The 20162-nt window shown below is 46.7% G+C and overlaps 1 protein-coding gene across 1 annotated transcript in view; it reads left to right on the top strand.

Annotated features, from left to right (window-relative positions):
- cog5 (component of oligomeric golgi complex 5) overlaps positions 1-20162 on the top strand; it is a 78323-nt gene that overhangs the window by 25667 nt on the left and 32494 nt on the right. Inside the window, exons 7-10 of the mRNA XM_031583273.1 lie at positions 1119-1249; positions 16166-16325; positions 17338-17450; positions 18656-18733. Coding sequence (XP_031439133.1) covers positions 1119-1249; positions 16166-16325; positions 17338-17450; positions 18656-18733 — 482 coding nt within the window. The remainder of the gene's footprint in view (positions 1-1118; positions 1250-16165; positions 16326-17337; positions 17451-18655; positions 18734-20162) is intronic.

Below are 20162 nucleotides of genomic sequence, written 5' to 3'. Positions count from 1 at the left end.
GGGGTTGGCATATTGATCTCGCCAAAAGCAATCACTGTCAACCTTTTTGCCTAGCTGATGTGTTAAGTTTAACATTTGACTGTAAGCATGTAAGAAAGGTCAATGCACATATCTACTTTTGTAATGTAAATGCCTTTGGCTTCTGGCAGCCCTAGGCCGTTGCCTGCCGTGGCCTAAATGTGGCCCGTCTCAAAGTTTGACTAGTATGTACTTTTAATAAGCAAACGATTCCTTTCCCAAAGAACCGTAGTACAATCAAATGGTTATGTGGTCAGAGATTCACACCCCAAGGCTCAGGTAACTGGAGAGGGCTGATTTGTCATTTCAGTTATGTTTTTCTCTGTTCAGCTAGGGGGAGAAAAGAGTACAAGTTAATGGCAAACATTGAGTGACATCTTACCACAGTTTCCATTGTTCAAAATCTTCATAGCTATGCCCGACATTTGTAACAAGACACGACCTGAGGTACACTTGAAGGGTCTCCTCAGTGTTCCTGTCACTCAAAAAGCCTATTAGCAGCCCCCAGCCCCAGGACAGTCCATTCTGAAACACAAAAGCCCTTTTTAAAATGAATGCCGTGCAGCTTTTGCACATTCCAAGACTGTATGTTAGGTTGAGGAATGAGGGAGAACTTCAAAAAAGAACTACAAGAATCCTGTTATATTCAGTAGATGTCAAGACCATGTTGAGAGGGCATATTTTATACTGACTTTTTGCGAAAAACATCTCACAGGCCTTATGGAGTGAGGGACTATCCCAAAACATGCCTGCCAAAACACAAGCATCCCCTCCCGAAACAACTTGCTTCCTTCAAAACCGAAACATGGCCTTCTGACTACTGGAGTTAAAAGGTGACAGAACTTGATGTAGCTGGCAGGAGCTGTTCACAACAGCCCATTTGTTGTGTTCTTGCGCAGAATAATTCTGCATTTATTAGTGTTTACTCATGGGCCTCGGTGCATTGCAAACTCTTGATCTTGTGCCGAAGTTGAAGAAGCACAGTCATCCGTCCAGACCTTCATTGCATAATTGCTTCAGTGTCACACGGGGCTGACTGATTATTAGTGTCTATTAAGACGTGTCATTGTTTGTTTGTTTGTTTGTGCTCGCTCTTGTAGACTATCTGTCCCAGGGAGTGGACCTCTCTGGCATCGACGTGATTGAGAACGACTTGCTGTTCATCAGCCGAGCCCGACTGGAGGTGGAGAACCAGGCCAAGAGACTGCTGGAGCAGGGCATGGAGATTCAGGTAAACAGGAGCACACGCACTCGCACTTGCACTCGCACTCACACTCGCACTCACACTCACACTCACACTCACACTCGCACTCACACTCACACTCACACTCACACTGCATACCCACACACACACACACACACACACACACACACAAACTCACGCACTCACACACTCACACACTCAGACACTCACACACTCACACACTCACATACTCACACACTGCATACTCTCACACACTCACACACACACACACACACTCACTCACTCAGAGACACGCACTCAGGCTAACTCACTTTGAATGTGTGTGTGTGTGTGAGTTTTGGACAGCCGGTCAGTGACGTCTTTAAAGGCACAATTGCCAGTGTTGTGCTGACATGAGGCTCTCCGTATGAGACCCAGCTGACTTGACGTGCTTCCATACGCTCACTGGTTTAGTCTTTCTCTCTCTCTCTCTCTCTCTCTCTTTCTCTCTCTCCCTCTCCCTTTACCTCTCCCTCTCCCTCTCCCTCTCTCTCTCTCTCTCTTTTCTCCCTCCCTCCCTCCCTCTCTCTCTCTCTCCCTCCCTCCTTGTCTTTGTGTTGTTGTTTCTGCTGTGTGAGGAGCTCCCCACTGTGAGCACATGCTCATGTATGTTCACAGCATGATCCGCTCTCAGAACAACAAAAGAAGTTAATGTTGTTAAGGGACCTGTCACTGCCACTCGAACTCTCCCACACCTCTGCTCTCTTCTCTTTTCTGTCTCTACCGCTTTCTCTTTCTTTTTCTTCCTCTCTTCCCTTTCTCTCGCTCTTTCCTTACCCTTCGTTTGTTACACACACACACACACACACACACACACACACACACACACACACACACACACACACACACACCCAAACCAAGCAGATGGTCAGCAAAGCCTCTCGCTCCCTAGTCATGAGGCCACGGCACTCTCAGACTGGCCCTCTGAGGCAGGAGCACGTGTGCTTCACCCGATGGCCAAGCGAGAGGGAAAACGTCCTCAGTAGCCTGGTTCCCACAATCCTGGCACAATTAGCAGCTCCATCACTTAGAGTGCATACGACTGCGTTGTGCTGGAGGCTTCACACTGTGGTTTTGGGCAAGGATTCATGTAACAGCTCTACATAGAAATGGCATTAGGGTTTTAGCGAATCAGTAGCAGGAAAGGGGGGTGGGGGGTGGAAGGGTTCATGGAGAAGGCACAGTGTGCAGCCCGAACTTTAAATAAAAACAGGGTGTACTGTTTTGTGTGTGCTTTATAGAGGGTCTCTTAGGTTCTTCTGTTTGATGCCCGGTTGGTGTATAGCATGTCGTTATCTTTGAGGCAGGTGTGATAGCAGTAGCCACAGAGGTCATGAAATTGTTACTAGTAATCCAGTATATTGAAGGGAAAAAAAACATGGCTGAAATTGAATCTTCTTTGTAGGGGCCAGACTTGAGATATATATGGGACTCTCGCTGGACCAGCATTCTGTTTTATCTCTGTCTTGGATTGATATGCAACTTTTGGCAGCAGGAGTCTAAGAAGACGCTACCAGGGTGAATAATTGATCACATATCCGATACATAGCACACCCCCCAGTGTGGACGGCCAGGTGTGAATAAAGCATCACATGGCTTCTCGGCCTCGGAGGGAGGCCCTGGAGACACACAGGCCCTGGGCATGGAGGCCACAATCTGCCCTGGGCCACAGAAATGCCTCTTCCACTTAGCCGAGGCTCCGTTAGCGCTGCATCTTTTATGCCTATTGACAGATTGTACCGGGAAGAGCCTTGTGTCGCGGCTAAGTCCCTCTCCTCTCTGGTTACTGTACTACTAGGCTTGAGCTGTGTTGACCTTTTCATGGCTGGATCCATAGGAAACGGCAAGACAAATGGTAGACGATCATACACACGGACATACACACGGACATACACACAGGTGCTCTGGCACTCTCACGCTAACGCTGGAATACAAGATGTTCTGGGGTTCTTCTGCCGAGCTCAAAGACAGAATAAAACTCGGACACCTCTCTCAATAAAATACTCACTGTGCGTTTCCTCCCCCCCCCCCCCCCCCCCCCGCAGTGTTGTTTTCTCTTTGAAGCCCAGCAGCGTTCTTCTTTCTTCTCCTGTTGTCCATGCTACAAGTAGTGGCCTTTCTTTGTTTTCATCTTTATCACACAAAACAAAGTGGCTTTTCCCACAGGAAGATCTTTTTTTTCCCAGCTTTTTTTTTGGTACCCCATTCACTCCGATCAAAGCACCAAGGTTTCTCCTCACTGTTTTCTTCCTCATTTGTGGAGTATATTCTGGCTAATTAGTTCATCACATCATATCTTCTAAATCTGCATTCTCCCTCTCTCTCTCTCTCTCTCTCTCTCTCTCTCTCTCTCTCTCTCTCTCTCTCTCTCTCTCTCTCTCTCTCTCTCTCTCTCTCTCGCACGCACGAGTGTTATGTGCCACACATATTCTTGAAAACGGGTGATCTGCAGGTTCATTTCTATTCTTAGCTCCTGTCTTAGAGGATTGCCGTGACCTTTGCCATTACTCTCCTCAGTGCTCATCTCTGCCGACGCCGCGGCGCTCATCTCTGTGGCATTAAATTAAGCGTTATTACATGGCTTATTAAAATTCTGTGTGTGACTGGAGAGTCGTGTATTATCTCCCTCAAAATTCATTTGCCTCCTGGTGTGACTGAAACATTGCGGATCTGGTCTGAGGTTGCCTGACTCGAACCTGTTGACAACATTCCCGCAGATATTTATGACTATAGAGAGAAAGTGTGTGTGTGTGTGTGTGTGTCACCGTTTGCACATGAGCGAAGGTCCTAGGGGCACAAGATGATGATGATACGATTCTCCAATTTTCTGCACTGATTTTCTTGAGAGCCAGCGGTATTGAGGACGTCTTTCACCCACTCCTGTCAACAATCTCTTAGCAGTCGAGCCCCGTTTGAGACCGCGTTGGGAGGAAAGGAAAATAGACAAATGACAAAGAAGGAAAAGAGAGCCAAAGAGAAAGGAGGAAGAGGAGGAGAAAAGGAAGTGAAAGTAGAAATGTCACTTCGCTGTTGGGGTAGAGCTGGTATTCTCTGCGTCGCCCTTTCAAGGGTGACGGGTTCACGGAGGCCAAGGGTCACTGAGGACACTGTTTACCTCCAGGAGAACCTAACATGTGGGGGACAGGAGAATGAGTGAGTGGTTTTAAAATTTGATCAGCTCATCGCTGCTCTTTTATTTGTTGTCGTTCTTACTCATCAGCACACCTCATACATTTATATAGGTTGCTAAAGTGGGCCAGCCAGCGAGAGTGTGGACAGGGCGTCTCTCTTAGGGGACCGTTAGGGGAAATCACTTCTGTTTTTTTGTTTTTTTTGCTGCACGGCAGGGGATGGATTCTGATTACAGTGCAAGTACTTGGCTGAGCCGCCCTGAGCAGAAGTCTGAGATGAAGAATGTCATTGGGGGGTCGCGGGGATGTTGCTGAAATTCTGTCATGATTGTTTTCTTTTTCATTTTTGTATTTTAAACAAGGACAACAAAAGAACAACAAAAAAGTGCAAGACCGCAATAGAGTCAGCATCTGAATAGGCTCTAGAGCTGTCACATTTCTTTTTCTTTTTTGCAAATAATTTCCCATATTATAATGGGATCATTCAGGATTACTTATCTCTGTGTTCATGTTATATACATGCACATGTGTGTGCACGCACACACACACACACACACACACACACACACACACACACACACACACACACACACACACACACACACGCACACATACTCTCTTGCACACAACATACTACAGAATTGTAGCTTCTGTCACTGTGACCTAGAATAGGTTTGTGCACAGGGAGATAAAGAGCCCTGTCCCATTTCAGTCCCAAGGAATGGTAGCATCATTTCAGAGTTTCAGAGAGCTGAAGGTGGACTGTTAGATTCCTGTCAAAGACAGCATACCTCATCTCTCATCCCCTCCCCTCTGTTTGCTACCCTACTCACGTTCCTCTGCCATGATGTAAATATAGCCCTGATCTCACCATCCACCCGTGATCCAGGACCTGATTGAAAATATCTGACAGCGGGTCTAACATCATACGTGAGGCAAGAGTGGTGCAGGGAGGGGCTTTTGAGTGGACACATGAGCTCATGAGACCACTCTCCCCCAACGCACGCACGCACGCACGCACGTGCATGGCATGGCATGGCATGGCATGGCATGAACTCATTCCCCCTTGAAGCACCAGCCCTCGCTCTTACCCCCGACACTCTTCCCCATGTCAGTCACATACCACATCATTAAAGGTTCTTTATTCATTTACCTCTTGCATGGACGCATTTACAGTTGCAGTTTGATTTCAGAATCCCTAATGAACACTATTCCGCATCTGGTAATTGGCAGAATTGTGTGTGTGCCACCGACAGGAGTACTGAACGGCTGGACCTGTGGAGAAAGGGCAGGTCTCTAGACGATAATTACCTTGGAATGAACTGCATGTACAATATACAGTACATTATGATAGATGATGTTTGTTCTCAGGTCTTTCAAGGAGCACACACAAGCAATTAGCAGCCTGTCATCCTAGGCTTTTATGCTGTGACTTGTGAGTCAAGTCATTTAGAAATTGTGTCAGGGCTGCACAGACATCAACAGTGTTTTATGTGATATGATAATGCACTTGAGAGGCTACCTCATGAGGCCCCCAGAATAGATTGAGTTGATGTACACAAGAGCCTTTCATGCTAGAGAGAGTGTAATGGCGTTATACAAGAGCAAAAGAAAGAATCTGAATGTGTGTGTTCAGGTGTGGGTTCAGGTGTGGGTTCAGGAGTGTTAGAGAGACCAAGTGTGTGGTCCTGGTGAATATGTGGATGTGAGTGTGTGTGTGTCCGTGCCAGTACCAGTGCCAGTGCCAGTGCCAGTGCCAGAGTCCAACTTCGATATATATATTTCTCTGTGCACAAACACACGTCAGTCTGTTTCAGTGGTGAGATGACAGGTGGGGACACACAGGTCGGCCCTGTGTTGAGTCACCGCCACCGCCAGACAGCCCTCTGGTCTGAGCTGGTGAGTAAGCTCCATGTTACATAAGCACCCCCACGGACGGAAAACACACACATCGATCCCGTCGTCCCTTTTTTCACAGAGTGACTCTTTTTCTCTCTCTCTCTCTCACTCACACGCCTCTAATGAATGGGTTGCTGCACCGAGAGAGATGTGATGGGGTGGGGGTGGGGGCCAGAGGCGACAGCACTCCCTCTTCATTCTGAAGTGACGAAGAGCATGATGACGCCCCAATGGAGCCATTGAACAGCCCTGATCAAAAGTGCCACCGCTCCGGGCCAGAGTGTAGAGGCTGATGAGTTAAACTTGGGTCGGGCAGGGGTTTAATACGGACATTGACAGACATTAATTTGGACACACTCCTTCATCCTGAAGTGACGAAGAGGATGATGACGCCCCAGTGGAGCCGTTGAAGGGCCCTGATCAAGTGCCACCGCTCCGGGCCAGAGTGTAGAGGCTGATGAGTTAAACTTGGGTCGGGCAGAGTTTAATACGGACATTGATGGAGACCAGGTTATGACTGAACTGAGTCAATGTCCAATGTCCTGGCCTCTAGAAGTAATGCTAGCAGGGTCTGAGTGTGCTCAGATGAAAGTGCCCTTTCATGGAAGCCGAGCTGCAGAGTGTCGAGCCGCCTGGATGAGGCAGGTTTGTACAAACTGGAAGATAAGATCGCCAGGCTAATGGGGCTCCACACAGAGTGGCTAATAGTGAAGATTGTCCACGCAGCACTCCCAAAGACGAGGGGCCTAATGATGCACCACAGAGATTACTGAGATTACTATCTCTTTTCTGAAAATGTATCTCCATGTTCCAGTTTCACTTTTTACATCTGTGCCCTTGGACTGTCATTCTTGCTCTTTCCGCACTCTCACTTGTGCTGGGAAGTATTCTGTCGCTGTTACACAAAAACAGTCACTCGTAGTTCATCGCAGCACTAGCGTACCTATGTCAAACATCGGCCATTCTGTTAAACAATCAAAATGCTAAATTTAATAATGGATTAAAAATCTATAACTTCAGTTTAATAATGTATTTACATGTCAACGCGAACGTTTGCCGATAACACACGCCGTCCGATAATTAACACCTTTACGATATTTAAATACACCCAACTCAGTCATACCCTCCTGAATCTGCTCAAAACGTTTGCATCCTCGGCCTCCTTTCACTATGATCTATGTTATGGTTGTGACTGCATAGGTCATCTTATGACAGCATTCCAGCAAGCTTGAGGTTACTATGTTTGAAACAGTAGCTGTATGTTTTCAGCAACATGAACTTCAACTGTGCATTGTCCCTGGATCATACGTTCTGTATACATTACAGGTGTTCACCCTTTTTTGCTGATGGATTTCACCTCATTACACTTTGATGTTTCTCAGGCTAAGCAAAGACGTGACGTGATGAAATCACGAAATGATGTGAGAGCAGTCATATGCTGGTTCTTCATGCAGATGAAGTGGCAGATCCTTATAAGTTGGACATAAACTAATTTCACTGCAGGTGTGAGAGTACAACACACTAGCCCTGTTTACACTATAGGCCAAACCTTGTGCAAACCTTGTGTTCCCTTTCTATTATTTACAATGGCAAACTCAGAACAGTACACAGCATGGCTACAATATGTAGGGAGGTAGTGTGTTGCTCCATTTTTTTTATTGCTTGTGGTTTTTCTCTGTTTTGTATGTCTGTCTGTGGGATATTGTACAGTGTCTCTATGACTGACATTTTTGCCTTTGGTCATATAGTCCATAGTGTAAACTTATCAGGAACTGCTTGTAGCCCAGGACAAAGTTTCTGGGCTTTTGTTCCCAGGCTGATGGCCCACCGTGTAAACGGGGCTACTGTGTAATTCTGCAGACATCAAGCATTGATTATCTTCCCTTCCATTTTATAGCTCTGATGTCCTGTGTGTTTTGTGTCTTGTGGAAACATTTTCTCTATTTGCTTGGCAGCCAGCATCAGTGGAAGCATCAGTGTTTTGTACTGAGTGTTTGGGACTTTCCATTGATTTCTCAGTCAGGCAGTTTGGCCCATGTAGCAGACTGTGAAAGTAGCAGTTCTGATGTTGTAGGTTTAATTTAGTTGGATGCTCATTAAAGTACACTTTCCCAACTTGGATTAAATGGCTTTAGACAGCAGCATCTGGCCTCTGCTAACTGTGTGTTTTAAATGAAGTGTGGCAGGGCCTGTGCTTCTGGACCTCTCAGCGGAGGCCGGGGCTCTGTGTGTGTGTGTGTGTGTGTGTGTGTGTGTGTGTGTGTGTGTGTGTGTGTGTGTGTGTGTGTTTTAAATGGAGTGTGGCAGGGCCTGTGTTTCTGGACCTCTCAGCGGAGGCCGGCGCTCCGTGATGGGGGGTGACTTCAGAACAGATGGGTCTCCGGCCTGTGAGCCTGGCCTGCTTTTCACACCACAGTCGGGGTGTGGGAGTGTGTGTGTGTGTGTGTGTGTTGCCATTCCTCTGCGTCTGAAGTGCTCGTTCTGTTTGTGTGTCTGGGTCTGCGTGTGTATATGTGTGTGTATGTATCTGTATTTCAGATCACATTACTAAGCAAAACAAAAGAGGACAAAAAGATGACAGAATCTGTGTTATCAAAAACATTTCTCTCAGTCCTTTGAAATTTGTGTTAGCTTTGTGCTGTTGTCCGAGGGTGCTCCATTAAACAGCACTAGCCGCTTTAAAAGGTCATCTTGTTGCCCCTGATATTCACAGTTCGTCTGTTTTAGGAGCCAAGTGTTGATGTAACCTTTACATCAGAGTCCCTCGGGACCTGTGGCTGTTGGAGGATGAAATTTTCCACCTTTGAGGGCTTCCAAAGTCCTGCACAGCAGTTCACTCTTTCAAATCATCGGCACACTTGCACTTGCCCTGCCACTGGCGCAGTCATTTTCTCAAATACCTCTTTTTCAATCCTTCCTCAATCCTCCATTAATCTAATTTCATCCTTTCATGCAAACTAATGTCATCTTGTACTCACATGCTAATGCACTTTAGCATACACTTTACCCACTTTCTTTCCCACTACATTGATTGGCGCACAGTTCTTATTCACTCCCTTATTCACTTCCTCCCTCACCCTGATCCCCCCTCCTCTAACACAGAGTGGAGGATGGGTGTTGTGCGCCTGGCTGTGCAGGCGTAACCCAGTCCCATAGGCTGTCAGCGGGGGTGCCGCTGTGACTCAGTCCACAGTCCTCCAGTGCCCTGCCGCTGGTGGTGATGTATGTGTGAGGCTGAAATTGAGTGCGCCTGAGCCTGCTGGGAGCACAGCTGGTGCCCTTACCTGCTGCTTCGGTCTGAGGAGCTGTCATGCTGTTGTTGTGGTGGGGGGTCTCTGCAGATGTCATTACATCGGGTTTTATTCTTGTGGAATTCAGAATATTTAAATCGTGTTGAGACACTGGGTCTTTGATTTGGTTGGTCTTTTCTCTTTTGTTTCTTTTTCCTTTCATAATATATATACGTGCAGTCCTCCTATAATGGTTCTACTGTTCTGGCAATGTCATAACTTCCCTATCAGACATTTAACTTATTGTTTTCAGTTGGGCAAGTTAACCTCTTATACTCTATAGTTAACAGTAAATGACAGTGATGTACAACATTATCGGCTCAATCTATGGATTCTAAACTTCCCTATTGAACATTTAACTCAATTGTTGATTTTGTTTCAACTACTTATCCCGTTGTTTATACTTCTGAGTAAATGACAGTGGTCTATGGAATATTATGTGGTTCTATCTATGGAATATTATGTTTTGGTCATCTAAATAAATGCATATACCTCTTTGGACCATGGCTAATGTCCTCATGGTCGAAGAAATGTAATGTGCTTTATTTGCATGGTGCAACAGGAATCATTATGGATGGAGTGTCACTCCTTTTAGACATGCAACGCTTGCCTGGCATATAGAAACAGCAACAATGAACTGAACCCAGGAGTCATCGTGTTGTCTGCTGCCAGTGCAGACATGTATGAGCTACAGAGATCACTTGACTGAAGCCCCATTGATGGGAATGGAGAAAGCCCAGATTTAGCGCAAAGTCTGGAGATTGACAGATGAAAGACCAGATAGCAGAGGGAACAGAGGAAGCGTGAACAAGGTATCCATATCTTGGATACTGTCTCCACTGGGTGCAAGTTATTTCTTTTCCTCTCTGTACACTGAAATGTTCCACTCCCTTGGTGCATCCGCAAAGATACACTCAGAAGACGAGACCGAAAACTTGCTCTTATGTGCTTTGATGAGTGTTAGGTGAAAATTCACTCAAGTTACCTAAGGACTCCAGAGTTGCATATAAGTATATTTATTAAACAACAACAACAACATGGGCTCACCCACGTCCCAGCAGGTCGGAGAGAAGCACGGGCCCTCTCTCAGAGAGAGAGAGGGAGCCCGGGCTTACTCCCAGACTGCAGCAGACGAGAGAGAAGCAATAATAAACACATCGTACAAGGTATAGATAGAAGTTTATCTAATGCTGACGCCATAAATGTTTAACATCTCAGTCAAAATACTAAAAGTCCTCGACTGAGGTTCTTGTCTTCCAAGGATGTCTGTTCTTCCCAGGGTCGAGAAAGCACATTTCTACCCTGTCACCACTGAGCTCACCCAAACATGCTCTTGCACATATGCAGACTAAGTGGCACCTAATAATCTAAGTTACACACACACAGAAAGACAGAAAAGCCATGATCCTGCTTACATAAGCACATGATTCATACAAGGTATATATTAATACAAGGCACTTGATTAATATATTCTGAAGTCATTAACAGTGTTTCAAAATTATCTCCATCAATGAGTGCCTCACTTTTGCCCACACCACATTTTTACCCATCAGTAACATACCAACGTTGGCACGATGAAGAGGGAGTGTTACTATGGCAACCATGCATATGTCGCGGTACGTTTTCACACACACCCCTTCCAGTGGTTGCCCGCGCCCCAACGACGTTCACGACAACCAGATTTAACGCCGCACAGAAGTGTGATACGAGGGGGCGCTGGAAGTGTCAGAGAGACACTCACACCCAAACAAAGTTGTAAGGGGCTTCAGGCAACCCTTCCCTTACCGAAATGGTGCCCGATCAGAGGGCTCCAGAATAACGGTCAGCCAGTGTAGCCATGTGATGCTGTTGATCTCCCTTTCTAGCAACCATTGCCTCAGGCTTTGCTTTGTTTAGTGAATCATAACTGGAGATGGATGTCATTAGGCATTATCATTCTCTCTTATATGGGTATTAAAGGGTACCTTTCACTTTCTCTCAATTCTGAATTCTCAATCAGGGTGTGGCTATTTAGATGTTTAACACATCCCCCTCTCACTCTTTCTCTTTTTCTACGTCTTTTTTTTTTTCTTCTCCTTCTCACCCCCTCCTCTCTCATTCCTGCTCCCAGAGAGAGAACTGCTACAGGCCGCATTTGGCAGCCGGCCAAGTTTGTTGTAATGGAATGATATTGTTTTCTCAGCAATAATGTCTTTTGATGTTGCTCAGCGTAGTATGTGGGCCAATTTGTCAGGACGTGTAAACTGTGCTTTCTCGCACCACAGGGTAGACAAGTGTTTTGAGCTGGAAAGTGCATTGCTTGTTTTCCGAGCTCTTTCCACACAAAATGTGCTGTGTGTGATTCATGCACAAAATCCTCTCCTTCCATGTTTAATGTGGAAGGTTTCCTTTATCATTTTGGCTTTTGCAAGTGATTGTTGGAAAACCTCTTCATTTCGGTGCTTGTGATGATGGAACATGATGCAACATATTGAATCTGTGAAGGCTTCACATTTTGCTTGTTACAGTTTTTCTCTGTGGTCTCTGAACCTTGTGTTAAGGTTAGACACATTTTGGATCCTTAACCCTGTAAATAATCGGTGGCGTTCGTTTGATATTTTTTGCTGAAGTATAGTAGTAGCCTATGGATGAGAATGGGACTGGGGGCTTGAACCAGTGCGTGGGGTTAGCCTGAGTTTGTTTGGTTTTGAGTAATGAAGTTGACTGGGTGACTCAGTCTCTTATGCGGATTGCATTTAATCCCTCACTGTCCTCACCCCCCCCTGTAATTACAAGATCCCCTCCTAAAGTGGAGTTCAGTGCTTCTCCTCACCTCGCGTGTCTCGGTGACATTTTCAGAGTGGTCCTTAAAAGGCTTTAATCGCTCTTCATTATGTTTTCCTGTTGGGCTTTTGCCGTTGCCATGGTAACACGACAGAAAGAAGTTGATGTCTGAGCGATCAGTCAGGTTATGTCTCTTTCTCTCTCGCTCTCTCTCTCTCTCTCTCTCTATCACTTCTCCATCTTCCTTGCACTCTCCCTCAGTTCTGTTGAAGTCATGGGTGGTGTTTCCGAGAAATCTCACCACAGGCTTCCTCGCTCTGGGCCTGTGAAATTGCAGCAGGGAATCCACTGTGTAAAATGAAAATCGTCGCAGATAGTCCTGAGGCTCAGAGTGTGTGTGATGTGTGGATTCAGCCACGCTATCTCTTCCTTTTATCTGCTATTGGTTTTTGTTTGACAAATATCCGGGGCTCACTCTCACGCCCTGTGTCTGCGCCTTGATAAAGCAAACAGGGTTCACGGCCTAATGGCAGTGGTATACAGCCAACAGGTGTTCATGGGAAGGGAGCAATTGTCTGGAAACAACACCGTTGTTTACTGCATGACCTGCTCGGGCCTCATCCTTGTGCCTGACAAAGCATTGGTGCGGCGTCAGCACTGCTTATCATTGACGAACGGCTTCTGCATTGACAGCTGTGGGTGTCTTGACTTGGAACAAATTGGTGAGAGGGATGCGTTTCGGCTGTATGATCAAATGAGGCCAAAGGATGATTCCTCTTCCATTTCCTGCATCCCCCTCCCCCCCCCCCCCCCCCAATCCACGGTGGCAAAGGATAACCATTCTGTCTGAGCGCACAAGGACACAGCCTGCAGCGACTAATGGAAGCGATACCATCGACCGCTGGCCTCTGCATTAACGCACTTTCTAGGGAGCAGGTGCTAATCTCTGTTTCCTGGTTAAGAGAGGTGGCTCCACAGGTGGTCTGGTGTAGATGGGGGAATTATAGCCAGCATTGGCTTCTCCATCTCAGCAGGTCCTTGCGTCTGGGCAAACACTCCCTGAGGGCAGGGAACACCCTCTGGGTTGGGGCCAAACGTTTACATCTAAACCCATTTCGCTCATGTGGTCCAACAAATCCCAGCTCATACCTGCGAGAGGGAAAATAAAAACGGTCACAGCCTCTGCACAGCCTCGAACAGACGCGCCTAAGACGTTTTTTTTTTTCTCCACGCTCACCCACATATCTTTCCCACCAGGAGAAACACGTCTAATCCTGCAGCTACCAAAATAATCTTTTGGCACGCCGTGGTGCAGAATGCACATATGGACCGAAACAAGAGGACTAATTATCAGCCTAATGTACACCGTGCCTACGGAGATTATGTAAGGTTTGCTGGAAGCGGTTGCTGGAAGTGTTTCATCTCAGCTCCCCCACATTGGGAGGTGTGTCGTAACAGCAGAGACAAAGCTGGAAGCTCGCTTAGTCTTCAAGGTTCAAGGCTGGTGTCAACTCAAATAGATAGTGTGTGTGTGTGTGTGTGTGTGTGTGTGTGTGTGTGCATGTGTGCATGCTGTGGATAATACACGGCATACCATGGAAAAGAAAAAGGGGTAGAAATGGATCAATTTCGTTCTCTTAGTATCTTAAACTGCGGCACGCCTTACCAATCTAATTAGCTAGTTCTGGGCGGGTATTTTTAGATTTTCTGTTCACCTCCCCTACAGCAGCGAAGGTCTTGCTTCCTCTTTTTTTTCCCGCTCTTTTTTTTTTTTTTTTCTCTCCTTCGCCCTTACATTTCCAGCTCTCTCGGCCAAACCCATTAGCCTCTTTTCTCTCCTGCCAGTAAGAGAGAACCGATCGGCCTGCACCTGTTACAGCAGGGGGCTAATTCGGGGAACAATAGAGAACAAAAGCCAGGTGTTGCCTTTAAGTAAATTATGTGGAAACATCTCCTTCTCCCTGAGCTGGCTGCAAGGCAACCCGACCAATGGCAGGCAAGAGCAGGAATGATCAAATATATATTCTTTGCCTTCTCCTGTCAAATACATATGCTCACTGACACACAAACACACACAAACACACACAAACATACACTCCCTCATAAAGGACCAGCTGAAGGGCTTGACTTCAGCTGCCAGCTGAGCAAGATCAGTTATGCAGTGGTTGGTCTTTGCCCAGAGTGACTGTAGCAGTTGGCAACCTAAGGCCCCTCCGCCAGTGAGAGCCTCCATCTTATATACTGCTATGGCACCTCTGACCTTTACTTGACCTTTGCACCAGCAGAGGTCTTCAGATGTCTGATGGCAAGATGTGTCTGCCTGTGCTACATGTGTGAGTTCACATACACACACACACACACACACACACGCACACACACACACGCACTTCTTTCTTATGCAAGTGGCCACAGTTCAGCCTGTAATGTGTGTGAAAGCTGAACACGATAGCATCAGGTTCAAACTTTTAATAAGGTCACCAGAGATACTCATTCTTCATGGTCTCAGTCCGTCCCCCAATGGTGGTTTAATTGATGGGTCCCAGCCATCATGGCTAGGGGATATGGCTTGCTGTGAATGGCAGCTTGTTCATTACAGTCTCGGAATATGTTGCAACCTTTCCCAGCTGAACGTTCGCGCTGCGTTTCTAAGTAACAGAGTCTCGGAGAAAGACAGAGCGAAAGAGTGCTACGTCCCCAGTGTGTCCTGGCCTGAATCTCATCTTCCTGTGTGTGTGGCTGATGACATGAAAAGAAAAACAAGTGAAGGGAGGGATTGTGTGAGAGAAGGGGAGAAAGCGAAGAAGAAGAGTGTGGCTTGTCGGAAAGTCCATCTGTGTGGTGATGAGAACGGGAACATAGTGGCGGTTTGCACAGAACACTTCCTGGTAAATGAAATGTTTTTATGTAGACCAGTGCAGCTTCATTGTACCTCCTCTCTCTCACAAACGTTCCTCTTAGCCTAGCCAGCAGCTCCTTCCAATCATCAGCTCTTTTTCTTTAGCCTTTTCATCCCTCCTTTTTCTTTTTCCTTTTCATCCTTCCTTTTTCTTTTTCCTTTTTGGTCATACTTTCATCTTCCCATTCAGTTGGAATGGCCAATCCGTTCCTCTTTTTTTTTTTTTTTTTTCACCTTACTATTAGCGCCAGCCTCGCAGGACGTTGCCCAGCACATTATGTCTCTGATCCTTTGTGATTTGATTAAAAAGTGACATTCGTTTTAAATGGCTTTTTTTTCAGGCCCTCTGTCCCGCAGTGATGTTTTAATCGCAAGGAGAAACGGTGGAAATTTGGATGTGACCTAGTTTTCAGCCCTCCCGTTGGGCTGGACCACACACACACACACACACACACACACACACACACACAGATAAAAAAGGATTTCTGTTTCAGGTGGCTATTGTGTGGCTGTGCACAATCAATGACTTAGCCGCTCTCCCACAGACCGACTCTGCCTGCTGATTTTATTGTGTGTCCTGCAGTGTCATGTAATCCTCAGTTCAATATGTTGTTGTGCTATTTGAGAATGCATGTGTTTGTTCCTACAAAGAACGGAGCAGAGGATTGTTTCTAGGTTAATGACTTTGGCTAATGGATTCATTTGTTATGACTTTGCAAAAATCTAATGAACGACATATGAAAATGACATGTTGTACTCATTACACTGATTGCTACCCCTTATTTCAGAAAGACTTCTCTGTCCAAGACCCTATCACAGTAAACAAAGACCTTCCTTAATGCCTAGATTTAGGGCTATGGTTCGGGCCTGGGGATAATTCGTTTTTTTCGCTGTTTCAGCTAAGCGTCTCTGTGTTCCCCTACAGAATCCTACCCAGGTGGGAACAGCCCTGCAAGTCTTTTACAACCTGGGCAGCCTGAGGGAGACCATCACTGGGGTGGTGGACGGCTACCGGGCCTCCGTGAAGGACAACGTGACCAGTGCCCTTGACATCAAGGTCCTCACCCAGCCCGCTACCACTAGAGGTGTGTGTGTGTGTGTGTGTGTGTGTGTGTGTGTGTGTGTGTGTGTGTGTGTGTGTGTGGTGTGTGTGTGTGTGTGTGTGTCGGTGTGTGTGTGTGTGTGTGTGTGTGTGTGTCGGTGTGTCTGTGTGAATGTTTCAGAAACCCAAAGCTGATCTGGTCTGTAACCAAGGACATAAATGTATGCTTTTCTGCATAGGAGAAGGCTAAATGTAGTTTTCTTGTATGTGTGTATATATACATACACCACAAGATCAACAGTTACTTCAAAGAAAGTACAAACACATACATACAGTATATATATATACTGTTGATCCTGTGGTGGTGTGAGTGGAAGAGTCATTAACCCTCTGTGTGCTGCTGTGTGTAGGTGCACCAGGTGTCATTAACCCTCTGTGTGCTGCTGTGTGTAGGTGCACCAGGTGTCATTAACCCTCTGTGTGCTGCTGTGTGTAGGTGCACCAGGTGTCATTAACCCTTTGTGTGCTGCTGTGTGTAGGTGCACCAGGTGTCATTAACCCTCTTTGTGCTGCTGTGTGTAGGTGCACCAGGTGTCATTAACCCTCTGTGTGCTGCTGTGTGTAGGTGCACCAGGTGTCATTAACCCTCTGTGTGCTGCTGTGTGTAGGTGCACCAGGTGTCATTAACCCTCTGTGTGCTGCTGTGTGTAGGTGCACCAGGTGTCATTAACCCTTTGTGTGCTGCTGTGTGTAGGTGCACCAGGTGTCATTAACCCTCCGTGTGCTGCTGTGTGTAGGTGCACCAGGTGTCATTAACCCTCTGTGTGCTGCTGTGTGTAGGTGCACCAGGTGTCATTAACCCTCTGTGTGCTGCTGTGTGTAGGTGCACCAGGTGTCATTAACCCTTTGTGTGCTGCTGTGTGTAGGTGCACCAGGTGTCATTAACCCTTTGTGTGCTGCTGTGTGTAGGTGCACCAGGTGTCATTAACCCTTTGTGTGCTGCTGTGTGTAGGTGCACCAGGTGTCATTAACCATTTGTGTGCTGCTGTGTGTAGGTGCACCAGGCAGGGCAATGATGCCGACCCCCGGGAGCGCCGCAGCCTTCCGAGCCGCTCTCTGGACCAAGCTGGAGAAGCTCATGGACCAGATCTGTGCCGCTTGCAGCCAGGTATTCACTCACTTCGGATTCCCATATGGTCTCATTTAGGTCCCTACATATTCTCAGCGCTCTCACCAGCACCATAGCGAACATAGGAAAAGATCAACTTAAATTAAGTCCTTAGATTTGCTTAAACCATGCGCTGCTAAACCTTTAGATGTCCTCTATTACTGCGTTGGTGTGATAATGTTATGCAAAGATTGGATTCGATGCAGCCAGCTTCAGGGGGTTAAACCGTGTGCTGCTAAACCTTTACATTTCCACTATTTGATTGCCATAATATTTTAAGCATCATTCTTGAGATGACACTTAGCACGCGATTCGGCCTTTAAAATTTGACAAACAGGTAAATGCAGTAGTCAAAGCCAGCTTCTACCAACTCTGCACCATTGCCAAAATCAAGTCTTTCCTGTCACCCAAAGATCTTGAGAAGGTCATCCACGCCTTCATATCCTCCCGGCTAGACTACTGCAATTCCTTGTATGCGGAAATTAGCCATTTGTCCCCGTCCCGCCTACAACAAGTCCAAAACGCTGCTGCAAGGCTCCTGACCGGTACCCGGAAAAGAGACCATATTAGCCCTATCCTGGCCTCTCTCCACTGGCTTCCAGTGCCGTTCAGGGTTGATTTTAATGTGCTCCTGTTCGTTTTTAAAGCCCTTAGTGGGCAGGCTCCGTCTTATATCACAGACCTCTTAACCTCCTATTCTACCAACAGGCCCCTCAGGTCGTCTAACTTAGGGCTCCTGGCAGTCCCCCAATCTAAACTTAAATCCAGGGGTGGCCGCGCTTTTGCTGTTGCAGCCCCTAAACTGTGGAACAGCATCCCCCTCTCTATAAGATCAGCCCCCTCTATTGACTCCTTCAAGTCCAGCCTCAAAACCTACTTTTATTCCTTAGCATTTGGATCCCCCTGATTTTAGTTGATCATTTGTATATTTGCTTTCTGTCGAGGTGTTTCTGTTCTTTTGATGTGTATATAGATGCTTAGTTGAGTGTGTTGCTTCTGTTTTTCTATTTTATTGATATGTTTTTAAATGTGCTTTTATAAATACATTTGGCTTGACTTGACAAGGAGGACTGTATGCGCTTCAGTATGCATGCCCATTGAGTGGAGCTATCGCAGCTCAGAGCTTTCTATAATGTGGCATGGGGATGTTTCCTTCGGCTGTGAAAAAAGGGATGGGATGACTGGGCTCCATTTTGTGCAAACAGGTCCAGCATCTCCAGAAGGTCCTAACCAAGAAGAGGGATCCCGTCACCCACGTCTGTTTCATCGATGAGATCATCAAGGTGAGACAACAATAAGGAATCTAAATGTCAGCTCCGGCACACTGTGCGGGTCTCTCCTGCGAGATCATGTCATGTTATTCCCGTCACACTCCACATTTACTTTTTCAGAACTGTATTAAATGGAAGGCCCTTTGAGAGTGCACGACTTTAAAGTGTGTGTCTCTCCAGTTTGTCCTTCATGACGGGGACCACACTAGTTTATGTTACAAAGGTTCTCCCGGCAGGCAGTCTGTCCTTGATGTCTGATAATGTGTTTAAAAGCCTTTTCCCAGTCTGTGTGTACGTGTGTGTACTTGTGTGTGTGTGTGTGTGTGTGTGTGTGTGTGTGTGTGTGTGTGTACGTGTGTGTGTATATATGTGTGCCTGCGTGTGCGTGCGTGCATGTGTGTGTGTGCGCCTACACCTACACGTGCACATATTTGATTTTATGGTGCACATTTCAGTGTGCATACCCTGCGCTGTGTTTGTTAAGATGGGCCAATAGAGTGTTTGACCCCAGTGAATATATGTATGTATGTGATATATGTTCTTTGAAGTGTGTGTGTGTGTGTGTGTGTGTGTACGTGTGTGTGTGTGTGTGTGTGTGTGTGTGTGTGTGTGCGTGTGTGTGTCCTTGCCTGTGGCTGCCTGTCGGAGCTGCCCCTGCTGGGAGACCTGCTTCAGGGCATTAGTAGAAAATGACATCCTAATTGAGTGCCTGCAGGTGGCTGCCCTCTGTATGTGCATCTGTGTGTGTGTGTGTGTGTGTGTGTGTGTGTGTGTGTCCATAGGTAACGCTATCGCACACACACACATGGTCTGGTACACAGGGGCAGCAGCAGGAGTCCACTCCCTAGCAAATACCCTTCCTGATTTGGGTCTCTTACCTTCTGCCCTGCATCTAAATGACTGCCGCCACACATATATGGCCTCCTGAACCAAGCTGAGCGGAGCTGTGCTGATGCAGCCATGTTGGGGGTGTGGGGAAAGACAGTATCTGAGATGGATCTTTGTGTATGGGTGTCTGTGCGTCTCTTTCTGTGTGCCTCTGTAGGGTTCTGTGTTTGTACGTGTGTGTGTGTGTGTGTGTGTGTGTGTGTGTGTGATTGTGTGCGCACGTGCATCCTCATCGGTTGCCTCAGTTCCTCTGTGTTATCTAACTAGGCGCCACCTCTCAGGGCCTCGGCTTCTCCTTCTGCCTCTGTCTCCTGATTGCTCTCTCCACCGAGGCAAATAAAGCCATTGTGCTGTAATTGGGCTTTTATACTCGGGCACTTTCAATGGCAGCCCCATTATCTAAATGGTCCAATTAAAAGCCCATAATGTATGTTGTCTTGCATGTGTGCGAGCCTGTCTGTGTGTGTGTGTGTGTGTCTGTGTGTGTGTCGTCAAGGATCTTTTTATGACACCATGAAGGCTTGTAGACAGACGGTCTAGGATCCCTTTCTCT

Source organism: Clupea harengus, chromosome 16 (genome assembly GCF_900700415.2).
Source record: "Clupea harengus chromosome 16, Ch_v2.0.2, whole genome shotgun sequence".
Lineage (NCBI taxonomy): Eukaryota > Metazoa > Chordata > Actinopteri > Clupeiformes > Clupeidae > Clupea > Clupea harengus.
This window is presented reverse-complemented; position numbering and strand designations above follow the sequence as displayed.